This window comes from Aythya ferina (assembly GCF_964211825.1).
Source record: "Aythya ferina genome assembly, chromosome: 1".
Classification (NCBI taxonomy): Eukaryota; Metazoa; Chordata; class Aves; order Anseriformes; family Anatidae; genus Aythya; species Aythya ferina.
Genome location: NC_140296.1, coordinates 124,475,774 through 124,499,155, shown reverse-complemented (window position 1 = coordinate 124,499,155; position 23,382 = coordinate 124,475,774). Strand labels below are relative to the sequence as shown.

The window sequence follows — 23,382 nt, the reverse complement described above, 5'->3', positions numbered from 1 at the left end:
GTAGTCTTCACTGAATATTAACGTGGGGGGAGTGGGACAGTATTGCTGTAGCTTCATGCAATTGTCCTGTTCGCACAGCTGTGCTGGATGGGTGAGGGGTTGGATTGGTATTTGGCAATATTACGCAGTAGTAGCTGCAAGGGGGCACATCCCTCTGGCGAGTCAGGGGACGCAGTCCACAGGAGCCATCTCCATGAATAAAGCTGACGCGAGACCCCATGGGTCCCCTGTTTCTACAAACTGCTAACGTGCCCTGTGTCCAGTCAGGTATTGGCATAAAAAACATTCCCAGGACACTGCAAAACCATGCACTTTCTGCCACTACTTCTACATAGCGATCAAAAAAATAAACTATTGCAGTCTTTTGTCACTATTTACACAGCCAGACCAGAGGAGAACTGAGCAACAGGCTCTGTTTGCTGGTAAACTGAGGATACCACAGTGACTGCAGGAAGAGGTAGGTCCTCAGAGAAAGGACGGGAAAGATCTGAAGGAACCTGCGGACCAGTCTGATTCCTGTCCAGCCAGTCACTAGCCTAAGAAACATCTGCTTTCTAGGCAACTGACAGGTAGGAGGAAATAACTTGCACTATAGCCCTGGGCCAAATGCCAACGTGCCTGTGAGACAGGAGGTTAAAGGCTGTTTATATGATTAACATTCAGTTAAGGCACTTTTTGTTCACATGACAGTCTAAGGAGTGCCAGGCCTGACGTGAGCACCAAGTATGGCATCTCCAGAAGGAAAGAGGTGAAATGCTTGTCTTATTTGAAACATAACCATAATTCTGCATATACGTATATATTTTTAAACTTTTTGATTTGTATCCTTATATGTTCTCTGTTAAAACACTCTAGACAGTCTAAATGAGCCTGTGTTCTCCCCCACCTCCTTCTCTTCCCCCCCCCCATCCCTCACCTCTTCTTTGAGATTTCTTTGAGATTTGTACAAGAAAAAGATGCAGGTAGCATTCCCCTCAAAGCCATACTGGGCTCTACAGAGCGAAATCAAACATAAAATGGCATGAACCCAGCAATAGCAGTGGTCCTGTGTTCAGAGAATCTGAAAATTGTACTTAAAACCACATACAAGATGCAAGAAATGAGCGTTTTTTATTCAGGCATTAGTATGCCTGCCCTTTCTCCCATTTTTTGTGTTTGTTTGTTTTTTTTTTTTTTAAATCAGAGCAACTTCCACCAGCAAAGCCAGTGCAAACAGTCAAAACAGGAGTCATGCTTATCACTGCCTTTCTTCGTGGGAATTTCTGAAGACAGGTTTGGTCTTCTCAGGCTGCTGCATAACTTCCCTTTTCTCTTTGTTTAAAGCACTACAAGTTTATTGGGTAGTTCAGGCAAGAGAAGACAACTGTTGTATAAAAGGAACTTTATTTTTAGCTTACAGACAGGGGCAGATTGTTGCCTCAGCGTAGCCGTCGGGCTGAAGACCTGGTGATGGGAGTTGTTTTGGTGGGGGTTTCTTCCTCTGTTAATTCTGCTGAAAACTCTAAGAGAGTAAAGCGTGTCAATAACCAGCACTCCCTTACCTCAAACAGAGAAATCCACCACCAGCCCCTGCAGTGTTCTGAATCCCTACACACCCTCTGCCCTTCCCAAAGGAATGTTCTTGAGGTGCCACGTCTACAGTCTTTCTCCAGGTCTCCACTTTTACCCTTAGACATACCTGTCCAATGACTTACCATCCTCAGAGCTGTTCTCCTCATCACTGGAGAAGGTGATGATAGGTTTTTTGCGTGGACGGCTTTTCTGGGCACGCTTCGGATTCCGCAACGTGCGAGGCTGGGGGGTGACAAAAGCTTTATCCTCATCCCTGTTGGCTGTGCTCAGGGGCTGGCGGCGTGAGCTTGCTGGAAAAGAAAAAAAAGAAGAAAAAAAAAAAAAAAAGGGAAAGGGTGAGGAAAAGTCCCTAGGTGTCTCTGCTGTACTTCAGGATGAGGGAGAAAGACTGCGGTCTCACAGAAGGAAGATACCTGCTGTTGGCCTTCGCTTGGCTGGCATTGGAGTTTTACTGCCTTCCTGGCATGTCTCTGCCGAATCCAGTCCTCGGTTATGGCAGGCAGACAGCCTCTGCTCCAGCTCTTCAGCCAGAGCCTGGGATAGATGTAACACAGGGGAAAACAAAAACACAAAACCACACAGAGTAGGGAAGAAACAGAGAGAAGCATTACATCCATAGCACAGATACTTCCTACCCCAGAATTTCATCATGATCTCTGAGAAATTGTTGAGACCAAGGAATAGCCTGTTTAACACAGATAACAGCACGTCTTTCCAATCATTATGTGTAAAAAGCAGTTTTCCTCGCCTGGACACTTCCCACCATCCTTACTTTATTCTCAGGTTTGCTGGGTACTCTGCGGAATCGAACCAGCACTGCTTGGAAACAACTGTAGACAGCTGGGTCTTGTAGCTTGTCTGCAAAGCAGTCAAAGTTGTCCTGCAGCTTGTGAAGGCCCCGTTCCGAGATGGGAAGCAGAGTAAGGCAGTGGGACAGATCCCGATATTGACGCTCATTCCTGGGAAGCAGAGATTGCCCTTAGCTCATACGAAAAGGGCTGTGCAAAGATGAAGACATCCTACCTAGAACTATGGCACATGGGGATGAGGCATTTTCCTGCTGGTGTTTCTCCCCTTTCGTACATGAGATTTATGCTGTTTTGTTACAGATCTGTTCCAGAGTGCCCTGCCACACCAAGCACTTCACAACAACCACTGTGTCCCAGGGATGCTGATTTAGTGCCTGTCACAAACACGAAGGCTTCACTGTTAAAGAACACAGTCGTTTGTTTAGAAGGTGTCAGAAGTTAGTGTTGGCTAGTAGGAAAAACACTCAGTGAGGTGAGAACTCTTCTTGAAGGGCCTTATTTCAACTAAAAACCAAAGAAAAACAATGGTTGCTCATTTTTTCATGTTTGAGACTGTCTCAAGCAGAAGCAGTATTTGAAATTCTGCCCTACCTGGCCAGTTAACAGGCATAAAGATGGCTATTTTCATTAATATAGAAAGTGAACAAGCAGTATCTGCTGTGTCAAAGGACAACAAGGTCCAGATTCCAGTGAAAGTTAATATAAAAAAAGGATCTAAACTGATATATTTAACATGACTCACTGTGCCAAAATGTGAGGAAGAAACACGAGGTCGAAGCCCCTCTTATTTATGCATACGAAGCAGAGGGCTTGCATAAACACTTTGAGAACGCACTGTCCAAATGCAGACAGAGAATAAAGCTGCAGCATCCAGGTGCTTCCATTTAACATCTCAACAATACTCGGCACACTGCTGTTTAGAACTCCAAAAATCCTAAGATGGTGGCTGCAAAGTCTTCTCTGGTAGGCTCCTGGTTAGCCTTGAATGAGAATCTTACTCTAGTATTGCCTCTAGTGTGCACTGAGCTGATCATCTTTGTGGTTCGGCAATATTAGGACAGATTAACAAAGGCTACATGTGTCTTACACCCAGAAAGATCTTTACAAGCGTTGTCTGAAGAGCTCACCAGCGTTCCTGGGAGGAAATTTTGGAGAGTCCACTCTCCATTCCAGCTCAGGAAACGAAATCCAACTATTTCTGGGAAATATGCTACTCCCTGAGGCAGCTGAGCAGGTCACATGCCCAGGCACTGTGTACAAACGGCCAAGATAAGCAGACACAGCTTTAAACCTCAAGGGCAAAGTCACAGCTACAATGAAGGAAAACCATCGGAACAGAGGAAAGCTAGGTATGCCAAATCCAGTGGCAGATAAAGATAACAATGAAAATATACAGTAAAGATGCAAATGGACTTTTACTTTTTCCCTTTGAGAAAAAAAAAGAAGCGTACATTTATGTCAGTGAATTTACCTCTTTGGGAACAGGGAGAAAGGAGCAATAAAAAAACAAAACAAAACAAACAAACAAACGGGAAACAAAAAGATACTCCAATTCATAGGATGGGCCCTGTACTGTATGCTCTGTAATCAGCACCATGAGCAAGGCACACACATCTGTGTGACAGAGCAAGAGCAGCAAAGGAATAAACGTCTTGCAGCACAAGCACTCAAACAACAAAACAGAGCCCCAGGCATAGAGTTAGAACTGAACGGCTCATCCACACAGAACAAGGACAGGCCCCTCAACCCAGGCAGGACTAATACAGAGATTTCAACTCCTCAGCTGAACACATTGATTTCTTAGTTGAGATGCCTCTGAAGAAGGACAAAGGTACATAAAAGCCATACTTGGGGTATTCTCCTTGCCTAGTTGTAAATAATGCAGATCTAAATTGTCACAAAACCTTTCCCCCAAGATGAGGGGAGAGGGTCCAATCACAATATAATAAATCTACACAACTTTGACCTTCTGTTCTTATTCAAGTAGTTTTAAGAGGAAGATGGGGAAAAGAGGAAAGAAAACAACACCTGAATTAGAGGTGTTTTTTATTCTTTTATTCTCTATTTTTCTCTTGTTTATTCTGTTTATTCTCTATTATTTTAGCGTTTGTGACATGAAGAATATGATGGGAGCCTGTCACCCCCACTGTATAGAAGCTGGTTTCTTCTAACAATTCTTAAGAAACAAACAGACTTACTTTGTCAGGAAATTTAGGATTTAAACCCACCTGGCAGTCCGGAATCGCTGACAAAGTTTCTCCACCAAGCTCTCTGTCTGTTTGTCTTTTGTAATATAGGAGAAGAGATGTCTGCAAAGGAAAAAAATAGCAAAGCTGAAAGCCCAGAGAGGAAACCCTGTTTTTGCCTACACAGTTGCATGCTTGCAGCTCTTCTACCCAGTGATCAGCTGGGTGGTCCTTCAAACATGAAGACTGGAGAGCCCTGCATGCCTCAGACTCTGTTCAGGAGAAAGCGTGTTATATGCTGATGGCTTATGTAGTAATCACAGTCACTGTTGTGGGACAGCTGCTATGACATAATTAAAACAGCGTGTTTGTTTGAGTGTCTGCCTATGATGAAACTAAGAAATCAGCTAAAACAGAGACTCTTGCAGGTCTGGAGTGAGAAGCGCTTATGTCTGTGTGAGGTAGGAGGGATGCTGAAAAAGCTGCAGTGTCTACTTCTGAGCAGCTCCTTTCACAGAATCACAGAATGGATGAGGGTGGAAGGGACCTCTGATCATCTAGTCCAACCCCCCTGCCAAGCAGGGTCACCTAGAGCACATTGCACAGGATGGCATCTAGGTTGGTATTGAATATCTCAGAGAAGGAGACTCCACAAACCTCTCTGGGTAATGTGGAATCTTCCCATCTCCCCAACTATGTGCCTTTAGAACTGATTTTCCTCGACCTGACTTTCAGATGCAGGCTATGAACAGTCAGACTGGGGAGCACAAGTGAAAAGGCATTTTTTTTTTTTTTTATGTCACTGTAGTTTCTCTTCCTTAGATACGGCACCCCCTTTGCATAAATGGAGTCACGGTCAAAAGAGATTTCATTAACCCTCATCCCAGATTTCACATACTTCATAATAGTGCGGAAGGATTCTTCATCTACACCACAGTCAGGATCTGAGAGGCGACTGATCATGTCTGGAAGCAGGTTATAGATGGCGTTACCCTGTGCAGGACACAAGGTTCTACATGAGACACAGAATTATGAAAGACAGCTTGAGACAAGACAAATAAGCTTCTCCCCACTCCAAAGTACTGACTGAAAGCATCAGCTTCACAAAACGAGCTGTACACAGCCAGCCAAAACTAGCCGGGGCTACTTTGCTAAAGCTAAGGAGCTTACAACTGCAACTCTTGATTTGCAACAGCTCAGCTCTTTGGCAGAGCTGGATGCAGTTTCTTTCTTTTCTAAGCTGGTCACATCCCAGCACAAAAGTCTTCTGATAAAGGAAGCAAACAGCTTCAAGAACTGCCTCCCACCTTGCCTGAAAGGACCCAGTGCAGATTCCCTTTCCTACTATTTTTACGTGGCTTAGTCAAAGCCATTGCAGAGGTAGGAAACCAGTGTGGTCAGTATAATCAAATAATCAGTATACAGAGGGTAACACTGCTGCAGCTCTTAACCTGCTTGGACTGTAACGGCCTCAATTTAAGTATCTCAAAGTCACAAAGCCAAGAGCAACCTTGAACGGTCTCAGAGATGATGCACTGACTGAGCCCTAAAGTCAGGGAACTCTTACAAGATCAAAGTGTAAACTGCAGAAAAATCTGTTCCCAAACTTGAACTGGGCATGCAGCAGAAAGTGAGTGGGAAAAAGCTCTGCTTTGGAGCCTGGTTTCCAATGTGAATGGACGAGGTCAAATTCAACAACATTAGGGTTAAAACAGAACTCATTTAGCAAAATTCCCTTTATCTACCAACATTCAGTCAACACAGAAGAGAGACAGACAATCTCTACACCCCTGACACACCTTCATACAGACTCTTGCATCATTAACCCAGCCTTCAGCAGCCCCCCTCCACTCTGGTGAGCTGAGGTTCCTGCTCATCCACTTGCCTTGTTGGAGAGTTCACTGAAAAAGTTCTGAGCCACTCCCGCGATTGCCTCTTCTGGGTCTATAAGCAGAGTCGCCATTTCACTCACTTGGCCTTTCACCTTCACCATGTCTTTGAGGATGAGGTGTGTCATCACCACTCCAGCCGTCTGCCTCACGCTCTTACAGGGGTCCCGCAGCCTGACAGAAGCACACAGTTACCACAGAAGGCAGCCGAGCCTCTCTAAGCCACCAAGACCTCTGACAGCCTACCCCACAAGCCGGTTCTCTGTTGTCTCCCTGCACTGATACTTTTAAATTTGTTTTCCTGCATCACTCTCACCTCCCAGAGGCCCAGCGCCACCCTTCCCCGGAGCCCTCATCACCTGCCCGCTGCCAGCAATAAGCACAGCGTCACCTGGCATAGAGATGTGGTGTCCACGGCTCCACCAGGTTGGGGAAACGGATGGCCAGATCTCCTGCTGCAATAATGAGGTTGGATCTCACGTCAGGCAGGCTGGACTTCTCCATCATAGTGAACAGCAAGCGCAAGTGGGAGTCACAGAACTCAGAGCTGGTGGGACAGGGTAAAGAAAAGAAGGCATGGACACCAAAACCCAGCCTCTGATACTACTGAGACCAAAACAACAACATATGTATGAAAGCTCTTTGCTTTTCCCCCCTCTCCAATGCAAAGGAGTTGCAACATTTCTTGTGCTTTAGTACCAGGAAGGTTTAGAAGAGGATCTTGGCGTTACCTGATCATGCAGAGTTTGCCAAGAGTCAGGGCTGCAGCAGCTCTAAGTGCTGGATCGCTGTAGAGCCCGGGGTTGTTGCAGATCTTGAGCACCAGTGGAACGAAGGCGGAAAACAGGTGCTTTTCTAGAGTGGGGAACGAAGGCAGCAGGTATGTGAGCACTATTTGAGCAGTACTCTTGAAAAACAATTACTCGATTTATCCCAAAATTTCTGGGGGCTATACTGACTATACTAACTGCCATCAAAAATAACAACTCCAGAGAGGCAGAACAAAGAAAAAGTGCACACAGAAACTGATACTGAAGAAAAATGACAGTGTTTATGAAGGAAACAGCCTCCCTCCTTCTAGATGTGTTACCCAGTGTACTTTTTCTCTCACTGCAGACAGAACCTGTGCTCTTCAGCGGAGCCACACTTACCATCTAGAAGTTCTGTCTCACAAATACTGTGGATGAGCTCAGCCTCAGTGTCGTCAGCAGAAGCTCCCACAAGGCCCAGTTCCTCTTCCATAGTGGTCTCATTTCCTGTGCTCTGTGCAGAAAGGACAATTGCAAAAGAAGATGATGGGCATCAATAATCCTTTCCTTCGTGAAGTAATTCTCTCTTAGAGAAGAGGTGCAAGTCACCAGCAGCATGACTACAGTTTGGAAGAACAGACTGACAGAGAATTTTATAACCCCTTTTTCCTAAGAATTAAATGAAGCTGTGAAGGGTATCCAGGATTTGCTAGTCCAAATGCCACCAAGTACCAAAGAAAGTCTAAGTTACTGAAGCTAACAAACTGAAGCAGAAATAAGACACACCTGGCACCAGTGCCCGAGTCCAACACAATTCAAGGGACACACAAATCCTAAAAGCAAGAAAGAAGATCAAAGCAGCCTTTGAACTGGTGGCCTTGTGAGCAAGATTACAGAAACCTTATGGCAAGGAAAAAAAAAAAAAACAACACAAATCTGCAGGACCAAATCTGCATCCAACTGCTACTTCTGAGAAAATCTCATGGTAACCTCCTCCCATGTGGGAAGTTACTGATAAGCAGGTTGGATGAGAAAATGAAGTACAAGTTTCTCTGAACACAGCATTGTAGGCATCTAATAAAGACTGGAAGCTTAAGTACACGAGACTTTTCCTTGAGCAAGAATAGGAAGAAGAAAAGAAATCAACCTTGCTGGACTCCAGGAAACACTGAGGCAGACCATGGTATTTCTATCACACAGATCCCAGTAAGAAGGCTACTGGGAAATACTTTCATCATCATTCCCTGAGAGACTGTAGGTCCTTGAACTCTACGGATCAAGGTTCTGGAAGGCCTTTTGTGAAACTCAGGGCACAAATGGGCGTTCAACACCAGCAGCAATTGCAAGAAGATTGCAATGCTAAGAAAGGAGGTGATGGGTGGAGAGGAAACTTTCTGCAAGCAGGAAGATAAACCCGGTTAGGATAACACCCTTCGCTTCTTCCCTGCTGCCTGTTCCAAACCCAAGAGCAGTTGGGGTTTTACTTACAACACCTCACAACTCAGTCCTCACCCGAGACCTCTGACTTGTCGTGCTGCTGTCTAATTTCTTGGTCTTCTGCTCCTCCTTGAGGATGCGGCGTCTGCGCAGCTCTGCGCTCACGGACACCTCCAAATATGCTACCTGCTGCAGTGCCACCTGGCCCACAAGGGACACCAGATGCATCAGCAGGAACGTAGGGAGACTGCTAGCACCAGAGACTCTGCTGGGGGAAGCCTCTTGATCTAGTGGAGAAAAACGATTGCAGTTCGGTATTAACTTGGACTCTACCCCCCCACACCAGTTACTGCCAAATCTCATTAACTGCATAACCCATCTTCACTCTCCACAGACCCCTTCACAACACCCATATCCTTCCATGCCAACATCTCCACTAGTTCAACTCTGTTCTCCTCCTGCAGTTGTTCCAAACCACCCCAATCACAGCACTACAAACAGGTTTTCTTCACCATCTTTTTTCCTTACCAGCTTTCTGCCCATCAGCCTCCTGCACCTTGTCCAGAACTTTCTGGCTGCACACCTGCAGGATGCGAGCGCTGATCTCGTCTGCCCCTTCTGCTAGCTGGTAAATAAGTGTTATTGCTGCCTCCATGAAAGGGATCCAGTCACCACTTGGCTGGACAAAGCCTGATGAGAAAACGGAGCCATGTACCACGCGTAACAGCAACAGCACAGGCTGTCTCACAGCCCAACTCCACCTCCTCCAACCCCCCTGCTGTCCTGAGCTCACCTTTACTCACAGCCTCAGTCAGGTACCCAAAGAGCATGTGATCCTGGGGCAGTCGAAAAGGGGCTTTGTTCCTCTCCAGTGCTGGCTGCAGAGAAAACAGATCTTAACCACACAACAGAACTCCCCCGTTCCCTCCCTGGCACTTCATCTTGCTGTGTGCACAATCCCAATCAAAAGCCTGCTATGCCCATGGCAGTGACAGTCAGCACAGCTCTGCAACTAAACACACCGCAGGGGTATTTCTGTCACTTTTGAAGACACTGCGCAGACTCAGAGTCTGGCCAGAGGATGACCCCAAACCAGACAGTTCCACTACTTCACTTTAAATCAGAATAACTCTTGAATTCTCAAAATGACTCTTTAGATTTGATGTTATTTTGCTTCTTCATTCGCCATTATGAAGAAGATGGAAACCTTCAGAGCATCTTCAGAATTAGCAAAGGTAAATCAACAGGATGCCCCTGGCTATGGGTACGGTACTCCAGCACCACAAGGTTTTGTTTAAAAGTAAAATGTCATCACTAGAAATAGTGGAAGACAGCTCTGGATTCAACATCAGCTCGCACTTGCAGTGATTAGAACGCTCTGTATCACTCCCACTACCTACTAGCCTGGGAATAAGATAACCCAGAGAACTACTAAAACAAAACTGACAATGCCTTGGATATCCCAGCACATCTGTGGCTATCTGATCAAGATATACTTGATGAAAAGAAGCTACTGCTTGAGGTTTTAACAGCTTTCACTAGCTGGAAACAGAAGTTCTCAATTTATTATAATCCTACTCTCCATACTAAATCTCTGGTTTGGGGCAGAAGAGCTACCACAATTAGTCAAGTATCAGTCCCTTCCCACATACTAACTGAACTGCAGAGTTAAGTCAACCTAAAATTAAATTACAACTATCTTCAGAACATTTACAAGTGCTGTAATGCCCATTAATTCATGAAGGTAATTCCTGCATTAGCGTCACCATTCTCAAAACAGAATGATTGTGTTGTGTGGAGGAGGACTGCTTTCATACTGGAACTCCTGAATTGAAATGCCCTAAATATTTGAGTCAAAAAAGAAAAAAGCTTTTATTTGTTAATACACTTTGGGGGGAAAGGTATAAAATGTTTTTTGACAGAGAAGCCATGTGATAGGTCACCAGTTACAACACGAACAAGTTTGAAAATCTTTTGTCTTATGCTCAGCTGTACAGCTGCCACTCCCAAATACCAATTAATAGGGAGGGTAAAGGCAACAACAGCAGAAAATACCAGTAGATGAAAGGACTCCAGGACCAAGCAGACACAAGTCAGCTTAGAACTGGGAGTCTGACTAAGAGAAGTCGAAGAAAAACAGATTTTCTTGCGTACTGGACTCTCTGCTACTTTGAATTCAACCTGTTGCCTAATGAAAGTTTTTTACTGTATGTTCACTGATGTGTGGTAAGCTTTCCTGACAGTGCTGCTGAATGGTCTCAACCTACCTCATTTCAACACACAAAAAATACCTCCCTCCCTAGCTAGTAAAATTTTCTCTTATTTCTCTTCTCAATATAAGCTACTTCCCACTTTTTTAAACCACTATTACTGTGACCTCATGGGCAAACTGGAAGTCTTACCTTAGGGTTACTGGCAAGTTTGGAGATCGTATTGCATACTTCTTGTGCCAAACAATAGTCTTCACATGCTTTCTCAGACAACCCTACTGTCACCAAAACATCCAAGTTGCTACCTACGATCTCTGGCTTCCCTCTGTGGAATACAAGACACAGGAGTATTACGTGAGGTGCTGATTAAAGTTTACAGTAAACATACATAGACAATAGAAATGCTGCTTGTACCTTGTGGAAAGTACCTTATGGGGACAAAAAAAAATAAAATCATTACACCCACCTCCCCTTCCTACCTGTGACACTAGGTCCATGCTTTAGAATGAACAATTTACAGGGTGAAAAGGGTAAGAACAAAATTTAACATATTTAAAGAGGAATCTTAAAGAAATAATAATCCTAATGGGTTAGAACAAAAGCTAAAAATCACCCCCCTTTAGCAGATTTCTGGAAAAGGAAGTGTTGTTCTTACTCCACAAACATACCCATGGTCTAGAAACACAGTGGCCCACATATCCCCTCACAGGATACCCCAGAAATATGTTTTTGTAGAAATTCCATGATTTTAAAAGTATCTTAATTTTGAATTTACGTTTACAATTGTGCTGCACACACATGGAATGGGGTGGTAGAAATACCTTGGGAGGAATATATAAAACTCAAATTGTAGAAGTGCCTGTTCACTCTTACACTAGAGCCAAGACCTTTACAAAGAATGTCATGAAGGTCTGTTTCTGACTGATGAACGACTGAAGTAGGAAGAACAAGAAACTAGCAGGTAAGCTAAATGCCCAAGGGTTACTAGGCTGGGAAATGGAGGAATTGAAATTATAAATTATTCAGACAAAACAAATTGTAGTGCAATTACACTCTTTTTGACCACAGAAGGAAGCAGAATGTTTTTTCCACCATGCTAAGGCTCTAGGCAGCATCGCACGATTCTTCTCAAAACACGAAGTTTCAGAACTGTGTCATAGTAAAACCTGAGATGGGATGGACTTTTAGAACACAAAGAAGGTAATGCTATCATATTAATTCACAGATCATGCTGTTGGCACCCAGCAAAATTGTGTTTTAATTCCAGGCTTCGATACCCCATGAACTGGTTACTATTTTTTTTTAAAGGCTGCAGAACCAAGGGTCAGCTGATGCAGCACCAGCAGTTCTTCAATAGAAGTCATCTCCCTCTACATCCTCTCACTCACAGGATCACACTGGGCCCTAGGCTCACCGTGCCATCAACCCCAGCAGCATCACAGCTGCACGTCGTTCTAGAGGCGAGCACTGCAACTTCTCTGTGAACCGCTCCCAAAGCAGCTGGATCACAGCAGGTTTTATTTCATCTTTCTGCACAAACTCTGAGATCTGGAAAAGAAGTACAATAAAGCAAGCAGTGAGAGGCAGCAGAGGATGAACGGACTTCAGACCAAAAAAGACACTTCCGGCACTGACTGCCATTTTAACATAACAGATATTTAAGCTCACAAATACAATTCAAGCCCAGACAAAGCAAATACTCACCATTTCTTCCAAGCACTGTATTGTTCCTAGCGAAGCATCCACCACGATGAGAGAGAGAGAATGCACCAGGTTCTGGGCCCTGGCCCTTTGAAATGAAAAAGAAAAAAAAAAAAAAAGGAAAAGAAAGCAACTGTCATGATTACTCACTCACCTATTCAGAGAGCTGAGGACAACTATTAGATAACAGATCTGATTTCTGGGAACAAGAAAACTTGCCCTTCCACAAGCTACAGTTCTCAGAGTCACCCAGACCAATTTCAGCAAGCACACCATGAGCTCAGAAGTCCATTGCTGTTCTTCCCAATGCTCCGCACAAATGCCCAACAAGAGACACTCACCAGCCACTTCCCAGTTTACTCTTAACCACAAGTCACAGTACTACTCAGTAGAGCATAAGAAACTGCAAAACTGCCTATGAACAAATAAGGCCCGAGACCAATCTGCAGGAGAGTCCTCTCCAGTCATCACTAGCACGCAGTGGCAAGAAGCAGGCGTGCTGTTTGCTGCCTTGATGGTATAATGAGGGTGAGGTATGGTACCTCCCACCAGGGATCACGCTTAGATAAGTGAGCATGCATCCAATGGTATTTGCATGTGGTCAAGTGCTAAGAAAAAAAGAGCAAGTGCCAACACTACAGCAAAGATTCAGCTTGGTAACAGTCAGCAACAAACGAAGACCCCATTAACATCCTTTCACCCTCTGTGTGCAGAGGTCTATTACAGAAAGATTTAAGATTGGTCTGAATGAAATGTGTGTGAAAGCACCTGAACCATAATAAAAACACCAACCTTTTGTAGTGTGAGTGATAAAGAAATTTTCTTAATGACAACATTGCCCAAGGAGGGTGAAATCCCATGGCTCCAAGACTGGGAGCCAGCTGCTATGGGCTGATCTCATAAGGGATTGAAATACGTGCCCAAAAGTCACTTAATTGTTGCCAATCAAGAACCCAGCTGACATGACAAATATTCAATAGCTGACGCCAACACATGGGGATCCTACTCAGATCATTTGAACAGATGCCTCCTGGTGTGGTGCTTTGTATGAGTGAAATTTAGGAGAAAGTTCAGTGTGAGCACCTGATAGCAGTTTCATTTAAAAGACTTTGTAACTTTGCCTCCTGTAAGGTCTCATGTGGAGTTCTGTGTTAACTTCCTACACGTGAATACTACAACAAACCAAAAGCACAAGCTCATCAGTAAGTCCCAGAGGAACACTGGGATACCCACACATATAAAACCACATTGGAACTGCACAAGCGTTAGTAACAGTTCAAAGAGAAAACATTTTCACTAGTAGACACAAACCTTACATTTCAGCTCAGCATGAAGCATGGCAACTTTGACTTCTCTTTCTGTCCATATTCCATTTCCAACAGCTCCCCAAAGGAAGGAAAATGGAGAAGGGGAAAAAAAGAGAAAGAAAGAAAAGCCCTCTGAATAGGATGTCCCATACCTCTCTGAATTCCCGCTCGGGCTCAGATAGAGCTGCCTGTAGGCATTCAGCACAGCCTCCTTAACAGCAGGCTCTTTCGACCATATGAGGGGGAGCATCCTGCGGACTCCAAGCAGTGCTTGGGGCACACCAAACCGGGAGACCGTCACAAAGAACTCAATGGCTTCCTGAACCACTGCAGAGGAAAGAATAGTTGCATTAGTGAAGCTTCTTCCTTCTCCTTATTAGAAAGGCCATTAAAACATATTCACAGGCACACTGCTCTTACAGCTAGCCCTGGGAGCATTGAAGATCAGTGCTACTCTCTGCAGATGGCTGAAGTCAGAATAGGGTCCCTAGTACAGAGATACAGATGTCCTGGAGGAACTGGGCATAGGTTAACAACATTATAGCTAGCTGTGACATGATAGAACTAGGAAATGAGCACAGAAGCCACACTTCAGGAAAAAATAAATCTATTCTAGGAACAGCAGCTTTGAAAAAAAGATCTTATGGTCACAGCAGATGAAAAGCTGCTGTCTCAGTACAATGTTGTAACCAGAACAGCTAAGGTACCCGATGTATTGATGGGGTACAAAGCATTTGCCACGTATAAGGAATAACATAATTTGATTCTAACTTGACAATTCCTGAAAATATACAGCCCAGTCTTCTGTTCATAAGACAAGAAAGAAACACGTTAAGTTAGAGTGCATTCACAAGAAAGCCACACTGATGATTAGAGTCTGTACAATGAACAGTTTATAGAGCCCGAACTCTGGTTAAGTGGCAGCTTACGGCAGTATGGGCAAAATAACATCTCACTAAAGAGGCTGTACCCCTACCAGACATGAAAGTGCTTGTGTCTAGACAGTCTGCTATGCTTGTGCTGCCCCCAGTCACACCAGAAGGTGCACTCTTACCAGAGAAAAATAAAATTGCATCTTCATATCTTAAATCTTAATTAAAAAAAATTAAATCTGAACATACACATCCCTTAGTCCCACTCAGCACCACAGCAGCATACTGTCTGGATATCTAACTTGCCATCCTTGTACTGCACAGGACAAAAGCTAGTAAAAACTGCAACCATAAAAAAACAAGCTAGCAACCAACCAACCAACCAGGCACTGAAATACCAGCTGAGGGGCACTCTCTCAACCTTAAACTACAAGTGACCTGTAAAGATGCTGAATTCGAGTTCGTTCTTGTGTATGCAATCAGCTAAAAACATCCCAACCTTGCTGAAGGAAGCCTGCATGTGTAGCATGGCTAAGATACAAGTTCTCATCACAGGTGAAGCTCCAGAAGCATCTGCATTATGCTAAGATGCTGTAGTGTCCAGAGCCACCCACACTCCAAAAATACATGAGGGGTTGGGACAAGTGGATGAGCAAGGTGGGATTTGCACCCTGCACCTGTCTCAGGAGTGCTGATTCATGACACTTTGGAAAAAAAAAAAAAGTCTAACATTAGTAGCTGAATTAACCCTATTTGGGACTACTCATCAGTCCACCTTTGTACTGAAGGTACAGAACTGAAGAGAACCAGGCCATAGGACCTGCTGACGAGGATTGCTTTTGGCTACAGAATAAAGTTTAAGGAGGGGTGATGTTAATGAGACATGCTGCTCAGTTCCCCTCTTTTTCCTGGTGTAACACCTGAAGCAGCATCAAGCAGGTAACAGAACCCTGCTTAACTTGCCATGCCTGCTTTGGGTGAACCTCAGCTGAGATGAGGATCTCCTCCCACAAGAGAGGGGAAGCCTACATAAATTAATTTTGGTCTTTTTTTTTTTTTTTTTAAAATCCTGATATTTAAAAAATCAATCCTACACATGCCTCAAAAGCCTACTCACACCCTAATGCGACCCTTTCACAACACTAGTTTAGATAGTGCTTCCTGTACCCAATATACCAGAGCCTGTGACATCTGCTCAGTAAACAGCAGCTCCTCCAGCCTTTTCCTTGGTGTGCCACCGCTCCTACATCTCTTCAGTAAGGGGAGGGACCTGGAAAACTCTAAAAGGGAGGAAAAAAAATGGCCCCATGGCTATTTCACACACCTGAGACAGAATTTTCATACATCAGCTTGCTGACCAGGCTCAGGGCTTCTGTGATTTTCACTGAGAAGTTGTAAGCATCTTGCAGATACTGCACCAACATCTCCTGTTTGACCAGCTCTGTTTGAGCCTGCTCTTGAGGCTGCTCTTTGGGCGCAACTTCTTCAATTGTAAGACTCCTGTTGTCACATGGAGAATCCTCATGGTTCTTACCTGGGCATAAACACTTGCTTGTTAACAGTATTGAAGGTATAAAAGAAACAGGCACTGCTCAGGGCATTTTAACCCTTCTCCTTCCACCCCATATTGACATCTTGTAACAATCAAGAGACTTCCACAAAAAATAAAACCAAAAAACAAATGAAAAAATTACAGACTTTGCCATCAGACTTCTACAAAGACAAAATCTCAACGTGCTATAAACTCCAGTACTACAACATAATGCACCACAGAAATACCAGCTACAACAGGGGACGGGAGAGGCATTGTCCAATTTACTCAAACTCTGTAAAACCAATGAAGGAGTTAATCTGAATTTGACAGTTCCCTGAAGATGGACAAGGGCCTAAGAAGGAATCAGAGCAGAGTACAGAGAAGGAAAAAACTACTAACTCTGTAGCAAAGATTATGCAAATCTGGGGAGCTGACAAAGTTCAGATTATAATTTAGATAGTAGTTTTTTTTTTTTTTTTTTTTAACTAGAAATGAGTTCAAGGGGATTAGCTGGGAGACCTTATTCTGAACCAAATACAAAAGATAAAGCATGCAAAGTCTTAAAATATAAGCACGAGCCCTAGAGAAATAAGACTTTGCTTGAATCTGATAGTTGCTCAATAGTGAGCATTATGTGCCACCACCTGTTCAGGAGGCAGAACTCCACACAAATTCAGACAGGACAGAAGTGCAGGAGTGGATTAACACTGGCTTCACCCCCCATAGCAGATATGACTTAAAACATTAGAAATGCACTTCCAGTGGGAACATGGAACATTTCCCACCAGAACTGATAAAACAGTCAATAATCCAGCTGCCAAGTACATGCAGAACTGAAGCCTACATGTCGAAAGAAGGGATATGGCATTCCAGAGGGTTTGGGTCTAACTCTGGTACCAGCTTGAACTCAGGGAAGAGAAAGACCAGCGTGCTGCAGTTACCTATGTAAAGTCTCTTCAGAATGCCCAGGATTGTTGCCTCCTCATTTTCTTCCTCGGAGCTAATAAAGGGCTCCTTCCCCTGGAAGCGGCACAGGGCCTTCTGCGTGAGGCGGACTGCACTCCTGGACAACAACATCGCCCAACAGGATGTCAGCAACCCGTTCGGACAGAAAACAAGGGAAAACACCCAGCTTTGCCCTGAACACCTGGAAAAGCAGTTCCTGACAGCATGCTGTGCTGGGTACCCTCATCAATCTCCTCCCACAGAATAACATTATTGGAAATCATCCCTTTACCCTGAAGCTCAAACAAAGAACAATAGACTGACATATCCCCTATTATAAAATCCTCTCTCGAACTGTGGAGCCTTCTTACTTGTAATTCAGCTTCTTCAGAAGCCCAGTGATTTGCTCTGATGTACCCTCTGCTGTTTCTTCAACTTCCAGCACTTCATCTTCCTCTTCCTGAAGCGGTAGGAGCTGCTCTACGGCAGCTCTAACTTCTGGCAGCATTGCTTCCCACTCCTCCTCTGGGGTGACTGCTGGAGCTATAACGAAACAGGGAGGATGGGGAATGGAGAAGACATAAATGATACCCTAAGCAGGGAAAGAAAACTCATCTGGAAGTAATCCTACACTTTCTTCCCCCCACAGACAAGACAGTATTCCCACTGCTGATCCCATCCAGGCAAGAATATGAGTAGATAAGAATTTGGCATTAAAAAAAAAAAAAGAATACACTGAAGGGCAGCTGAGAGAACCATCATTTGCTATTTATTGCTTTGTAGGCAGCATGAGACACAAGGTTAATCAAGTTTAAATTAATATTGGACCTAACTCCTGGCTGAAGCCAGGACTCCTTGAAGGGTTGACAATGGAAGTCCCAGAGGACGTTCATAGAGGTTTTTAAGTTCTTATCCTGTTAACAGGGCATTCATAAGGTGCTTTTATTACAACATAAACTCAAAAAAAGTTTATTTCCAGTTACCTGGCTTACTGTCTCACATGAGTAAGATCTGAGACAAAAGCCATTGCAATCTGGGAGCAAGCGTAAGATGACAAAAAAAAAAAAGTACAGAATAATTCCTACTGGCCACAGTACAGGGTACACCTTGTAAAGGGCAAAGAGGAAGAGAAGTTACCTGCAGTTTCTCTGCAGCGGTCCCTCATTTCTTGCAGTTTCTGCACCTCTTTCTTGAGTGGGTCAGCCAAGTCAGCGCAGCTTAACTGAGGATGCCAGGAAGGGAAGAAATAGATTACTTAAGCTTCTTTTTCTAGAATTCTCTTTTCTCTACTTTAAGTTATCAGTCCCCTCAGAACACCTGTATCTTCGAAACTGAAGCAGCAGACCCAGGTTGCTATCCTAGAATGGCTGCTGCTGTAAAACACCAGTTTAAGCTTCAGAAAGTCAGGAAGAGCTGCAGCTGAATATAAAGAATTGCAGAATTCTGCATAGAATGTTCTAAAGCCTAATTCTGATCCTAAGGAGAGAAATCCCACAGTGAATTCACATCAAACTGCTGCAGGTTTTTCCACAATCAAGACCATAACCCTCTCGGTCCTGCATATTTATCAATTACACCAAGTGAGCGAAGAGCCAGAGAATGAGACCTGAACAACAGAAACCTCCGAAAGCTCCTGCTAGCAGCATTAGAAGTTACACTGTCTCTTCCACAAGGTACAGAAAGAGCACTGCCCCGCCTGTAACACGCTGCAGATAGCCTGCAAACAGACACGTAGCACAGTAGTAGGAATTACCTTGCAGGAGAAGGGATTGTTGGACAAAAACGCAGCCAGGAGCTGGATGGCATTTTTAACTACCACCACAGATCTGTCTTGGAGACGCCCAACAGCCAGCGATACCACAGACTGGAACTGAGTCAAAGGCAGGGCCTGGGGCACAATGAGAGTGTAGGTAAAGTTATCGAGAAGCTCTGGAGACTTGCAAGAAGTTGTTTTCTCGCAGACACATTAATACACCCGCGTGCTGTTCTACTGAAAAGCTTGTCTACGGGAAGGCAAATTATAGATTCATAAAAAAATCTGGGTCTGAAGGGTACGACACATCTGGTATGACTTCTCTTGAAAGCAAGGACTTAAATTAGGTTTGCCAAGGTCCTGTTGAGTAGTCTTAATATTCCTAGTGCTGTGTATTCCCATACCAATGTCCCGAAAGTCTTTGTGTATCATGTGCTTCCTTCTACTCTGTCCCAGTAATAACAAGAAGCATGCAGTTTCTGTTCCCCACTTCCCTTAACCCTAGCATCTTTGGTCTCTTGTGAAAAGGAATTGCAGACAATTCCTTTGGAGGACAGTATCTTTCTCACTTAGACTCCAGCCTCTGCACACAAAGAACAGGGTGACAGAAATTCCCTTAGAAAACAAATGAGGGGAGAGTGACCGAGGCAATACCACTTCCACACCACACTTACCTTACCCTGAACGATTCGGGTGAAAAGCTGCAGCACCCGACTGCGCACAAATCCATTGACGTCACAGATGTGGGCCTGCAGTGTACTCAAGAAATGGTCCCGAGTACCACGGGCAACTTCCTCCAGCTGGTCACCATTCAGCACCTGCAGCAGCACTTCTGTCATAGCTGCCAGAATGGCGTTTCGCATCACGTAGCTCTGCAAAGAGAGGAGTTGTTGGACCAGGAACAGAAAAGAGAGCATGACCTGGTATGCCAATGGAAAGGACAGCACAGGGTTCAGGCCTGTTAAGTCCCATGCTCAAGTCTTGAGTGAATTTCGGAAAGTGACAGAGATTCAACATCACATTTTGTGTTTTCTTTGTAAAGTATTTTAGGGAAGGCCATGACCTATTCCAAAGGGCAGGTTTTGGCTACTTAATCTTTGTAAAAGAGGTCCTGTTTTCAAAAAGAAAAAAAACGGAGAGCAACACTGCCACTACTTGACTTCTCCAGACATGTAAATGTTTTGCAAACGTACCTCGCCATCCAAGTGACGCAGCAGAACACTCATGTTGGATAGCACCAGAGCAGGGTTTTGTTCAGCAAGTTCGGTTATAAAGGTGGCATAACCCTTCACTCCAGAAGTATCACGAGATAAATCCTGCGGATTTTTCTGTCCAATTTCCCTGCACAGAAAGATGACACAAGGAAAAGGGCACCTCGGGTTGCCAGGGTTAGAAAAAGAAGCCTTGGTGTATTTTTCTCACCTCAGAAGCTCGCCCACTATACTTTTCAGACCATACTCTGTAGCCCAGACCGTCACAGCCCGAACAAACACTGGGGCTACGTGTTCAGAGTGCTGCAGCATCTGCGTGATCTTCAGAGTGGCACCTTTAGGACGGAAGGAGGGAGAAAGAGGTCAGGGAAAATACCTGGGGACAGCTTCCAGAAGAAGGCAGAAAAAGCAGGAACTCACTGAACATGTGATCGTAATGACTCAAAGCCGTGGCAAGCAGATGTGTCACTGCATCCCGCGTGGCCCGATGCTTCTGGTGACCGATAGTTGGATTCCCCAGGATGCGGTAGCAGACTCCTGTCACTAAGCTGAAGCCACACAGAAGAGACAATCAGCTTCACTACTGCAGGTTGCACCAATGTCAGCCTAGCAAACTGCGCTAGGTACACATCTCTCCCTGAGACCAGCGAGATTCTCCAGTATCCTTCAGAAACTGAGCAACAAACATCTGAATTCTACACGAGAAAAGGAACTGGTTCCGAAATGCCTCCCAGTTTCCTCAGCCTCCCAGTGAGGGGCATCCTGCAGAAGGCTGCAGCACCAGCTCACTGGCAGATTTAACATTTAACCCCTTCTTCTTACACCTACATCCACTCCATCCCATCCCCTCTCGGCGCTCCCTTACTTGACAAAATCTTCTTCCACCACGCCACCCCAAAGCCGGCGGAGATCCAGCTGCAGCAGCTGGTTTAACAGACGCAAGAGTGGCTCCCTCTCCTCTTCCCACGAGGATTCAGAGACCTTTGCACGGTTCTTTTTGTTCTAGAAAGAAAATTACGTGATGTGATACATTAGTAGCTTGACAACAGGAAAAAAAAAAAAAAAAAGAGAACTCCATCATCCTGCTTCCCTTGACAACGAACACAGCTGTTAAACCCTACAGCACTGAGGGGCACACATTAAGATGTGTAAGACATTTATATGCCAACACCAAGTGACCGTTGCTGTCCTCTTGGAGCACAGGAGAGAACTCTAAAGCTGAAGAGTGAAACACAGGCCTGGGCATTTGAGTCCCGGCTGATGTTTAGGCATGTGTTTGTCTGCCTTCCAAGAAGGATTTCACAGAAATACTGCTCTTGCATGCTCCACGTTTAAATAAACACAGTTATACCATTTGACCCAGATTTCAGCAAGCTCCTGCATTTTCTATGTTGTTTTCTCCCCAGTCTTCTCACCTACCTTTCCGCCAGGATCCACCTCTACCAGCCCGTTCTTGGATGTTTCCTTTTCAAAGGCTTCCAACAGGCCAGTCAGCACATAGCAGTTCATCTTGAGAGCGCTCAGGTGAGCACTCAGGTCCGCGTGGCTCAGCCCAGAATCACCCAAGATGGCAGGAAGCTCATTGGAATGACGGGACGCCACTGGAGAGAGGCACAAAGAGGTGAGGACTTTGGGCCAGGTTCCTCAGCCATCCTCTTTGTTGGGAACTTCGAGCAGCCATCAGATTACCAAAGATGTGTGCTCACATCTTGCCAGCTGTAAGGCTGCCCCCTGCAACCCAAACCTGGGAGCGCTCTCCTACCCTGTTCCCGCAGCCCCCCCGTCAGCTGCGAGAAGCACTCGCTCGGAGCTGATGCACCCCCAGGATTTGCCTTTCCAGGGATGTGGGGAAGGGGATTTTCTGTCGGCCTGCCCTTACAGCGAGCACGCACGGCTCTGCGCTGCCCACCAAGATTACAGACCCCTACACAGGAATGGGCTGAGGGCGCAACCCAGCTGGCCAAGTCACATTAGCCTTTATATCATCATGGAGCTGCTGAACGAGGGCAAAACCCCCCTTTTGGCAGGCACCCACCTTGCATCATCAGCTCCAGGGCGTCCTCCCTCAGGGCGGGCGTCACGGCTTGGAAGTTGCTGCAGGGAGGCAAGCACAGCGCGTCAGGGCAGCGCACGGACCCCCGGGGAGGGGGAGCACCCCCAGGCAGCCCCCCGATACTCACTGCAGCAGGCTGTACATGGTGTCGAAGTGCTGCAGCACGGCCAGCGCGCCCTGCGCCCGGAAAGCGGCCCGGAAAGCTGTGGGGAGAGATGGGGGGCGTGAGGGGGGCTGAGGGGGGGCATGGGGGGGTTGGAAGGGGGCTGAGGGGGGACTGGGAGGGAGTTAGAGGGGGCTGGGGGGACTGTGGTGGGACTGGGGGAATTGAGGGGGGACTGAGGGTGAATTGGAGGGGGCTGGGGGGGACTGAGGTAGGACTGGGGGGGGAATTGTTGGGGCTGAGAGGAGACTGAGATAGGACTGGGGAGGAATTGGGGAGGCTGGAAGGGGACTGGGGGGGAATTGGGGAGGGCTGGGGGGGAATTGGGGGGGTGGGGGGACTGAGGGTGAATTAGGGGGGTGCTGAGGGGGAGTTGGGGGGGCTAGGAGGGATTGAGGGGAGTACTTGGAGGGGGCTGGGGGGGACTGAGGGGGATTTGGAGGGGGGCTGGGGGAGGACTGAGGTGGAATTGTGGGGGCTGGGGGGGACTGAGGGGGAACTGAGGGGGGCTGGAAGGGGACTTGGGGGGCTGAGAGGGAATTGGGGGGGCTGGGGGGGACTCAGGGAGGTGCTGAGGGGGACTGAGGGGAGGACGTGGGGGGGTCTGAGGGGGACTGAGAGGGAATTGGGGGGCTGTGGGGCCTGAGGGGAGGGCTGGGGGGGTCGAGGGGGTTGGGGGGAGCTGGGGGGGAGCTGACGGGGACATGGCGGCAGTGGCAACAAGCCCTCGCCTGGACACTGGGGGGGAGAAGGGGGTGCGCAGGACCCCTACCTGCCACCGCGGGCGGCAGCTCCCGCCCGGACAGCACATCCTGCACCACGTAGCGCCCCGCGCCGCCACCGCGCAGCAGGTCCCCGGCCACCAGGGGCAGCTGGAAGTCGCACGGCGCCGCCATGATGGCCGCCGGCCTCCTCCGAACGGCCCGCGCAGGCCTCACTCGCCCCGCCCCCGGCGCCGCCTCAGCCAATCAGCGCCCGGAGGGGCCACCGC

At 46.2% G+C, this 23,382-nt stretch overlaps 1 protein-coding gene and 1 long non-coding RNA gene across 2 annotated transcripts; one reads left to right on the top strand and one right to left on the bottom strand.

The window, feature by feature from the left end:
• Nucleotides 1-1,364: 1,364 nt before the first annotated feature.
• Nucleotides 1,365-23,311, bottom strand: NCAPD2 (non-SMC condensin I complex subunit D2). The gene is made up of 31 exons (XM_084501458.1): nt 23,164-23,311; nt 22,356-22,431; nt 22,211-22,269; nt 21,595-21,776; nt 21,041-21,177; nt 20,596-20,723; nt 20,387-20,510; nt 20,158-20,305; nt 19,639-19,836; nt 18,965-19,099; nt 18,349-18,433; nt 17,583-17,754; nt 17,208-17,329; nt 16,057-16,266; nt 14,013-14,187; nt 12,557-12,641; nt 12,267-12,400; nt 11,045-11,177; nt 9,436-9,520; nt 9,171-9,332; nt 8,718-8,929; nt 7,608-7,719; nt 7,188-7,311; nt 6,848-7,003; nt 6,453-6,630; nt 5,466-5,560; nt 4,610-4,690; nt 2,345-2,531; nt 1,986-2,106; nt 1,695-1,862; nt 1,365-1,501 (listed from the first exon to the last, which is right to left on the bottom strand). Exons 1-31 carry the CDS (start codon nt 23,285-23,287, stop codon nt 1,419-1,421), a joined length of 4,191 nt encoding a protein of 1,396 aa, XP_084357584.1. The 5' UTR covers nt 23,288-23,311; the 3' UTR covers nt 1,365-1,418.
• LOC311425549 lies at nt 4,047-4,944 on the top strand. The gene is made up of 2 exons (XR_014686369.1): nt 4,047-4,212; nt 4,486-4,944. It is a non-coding gene; the product is annotated as an uncharacterized lncRNA (long non-coding RNA).
• Nucleotides 23,312-23,382: the final 71 nt, after the last annotated feature.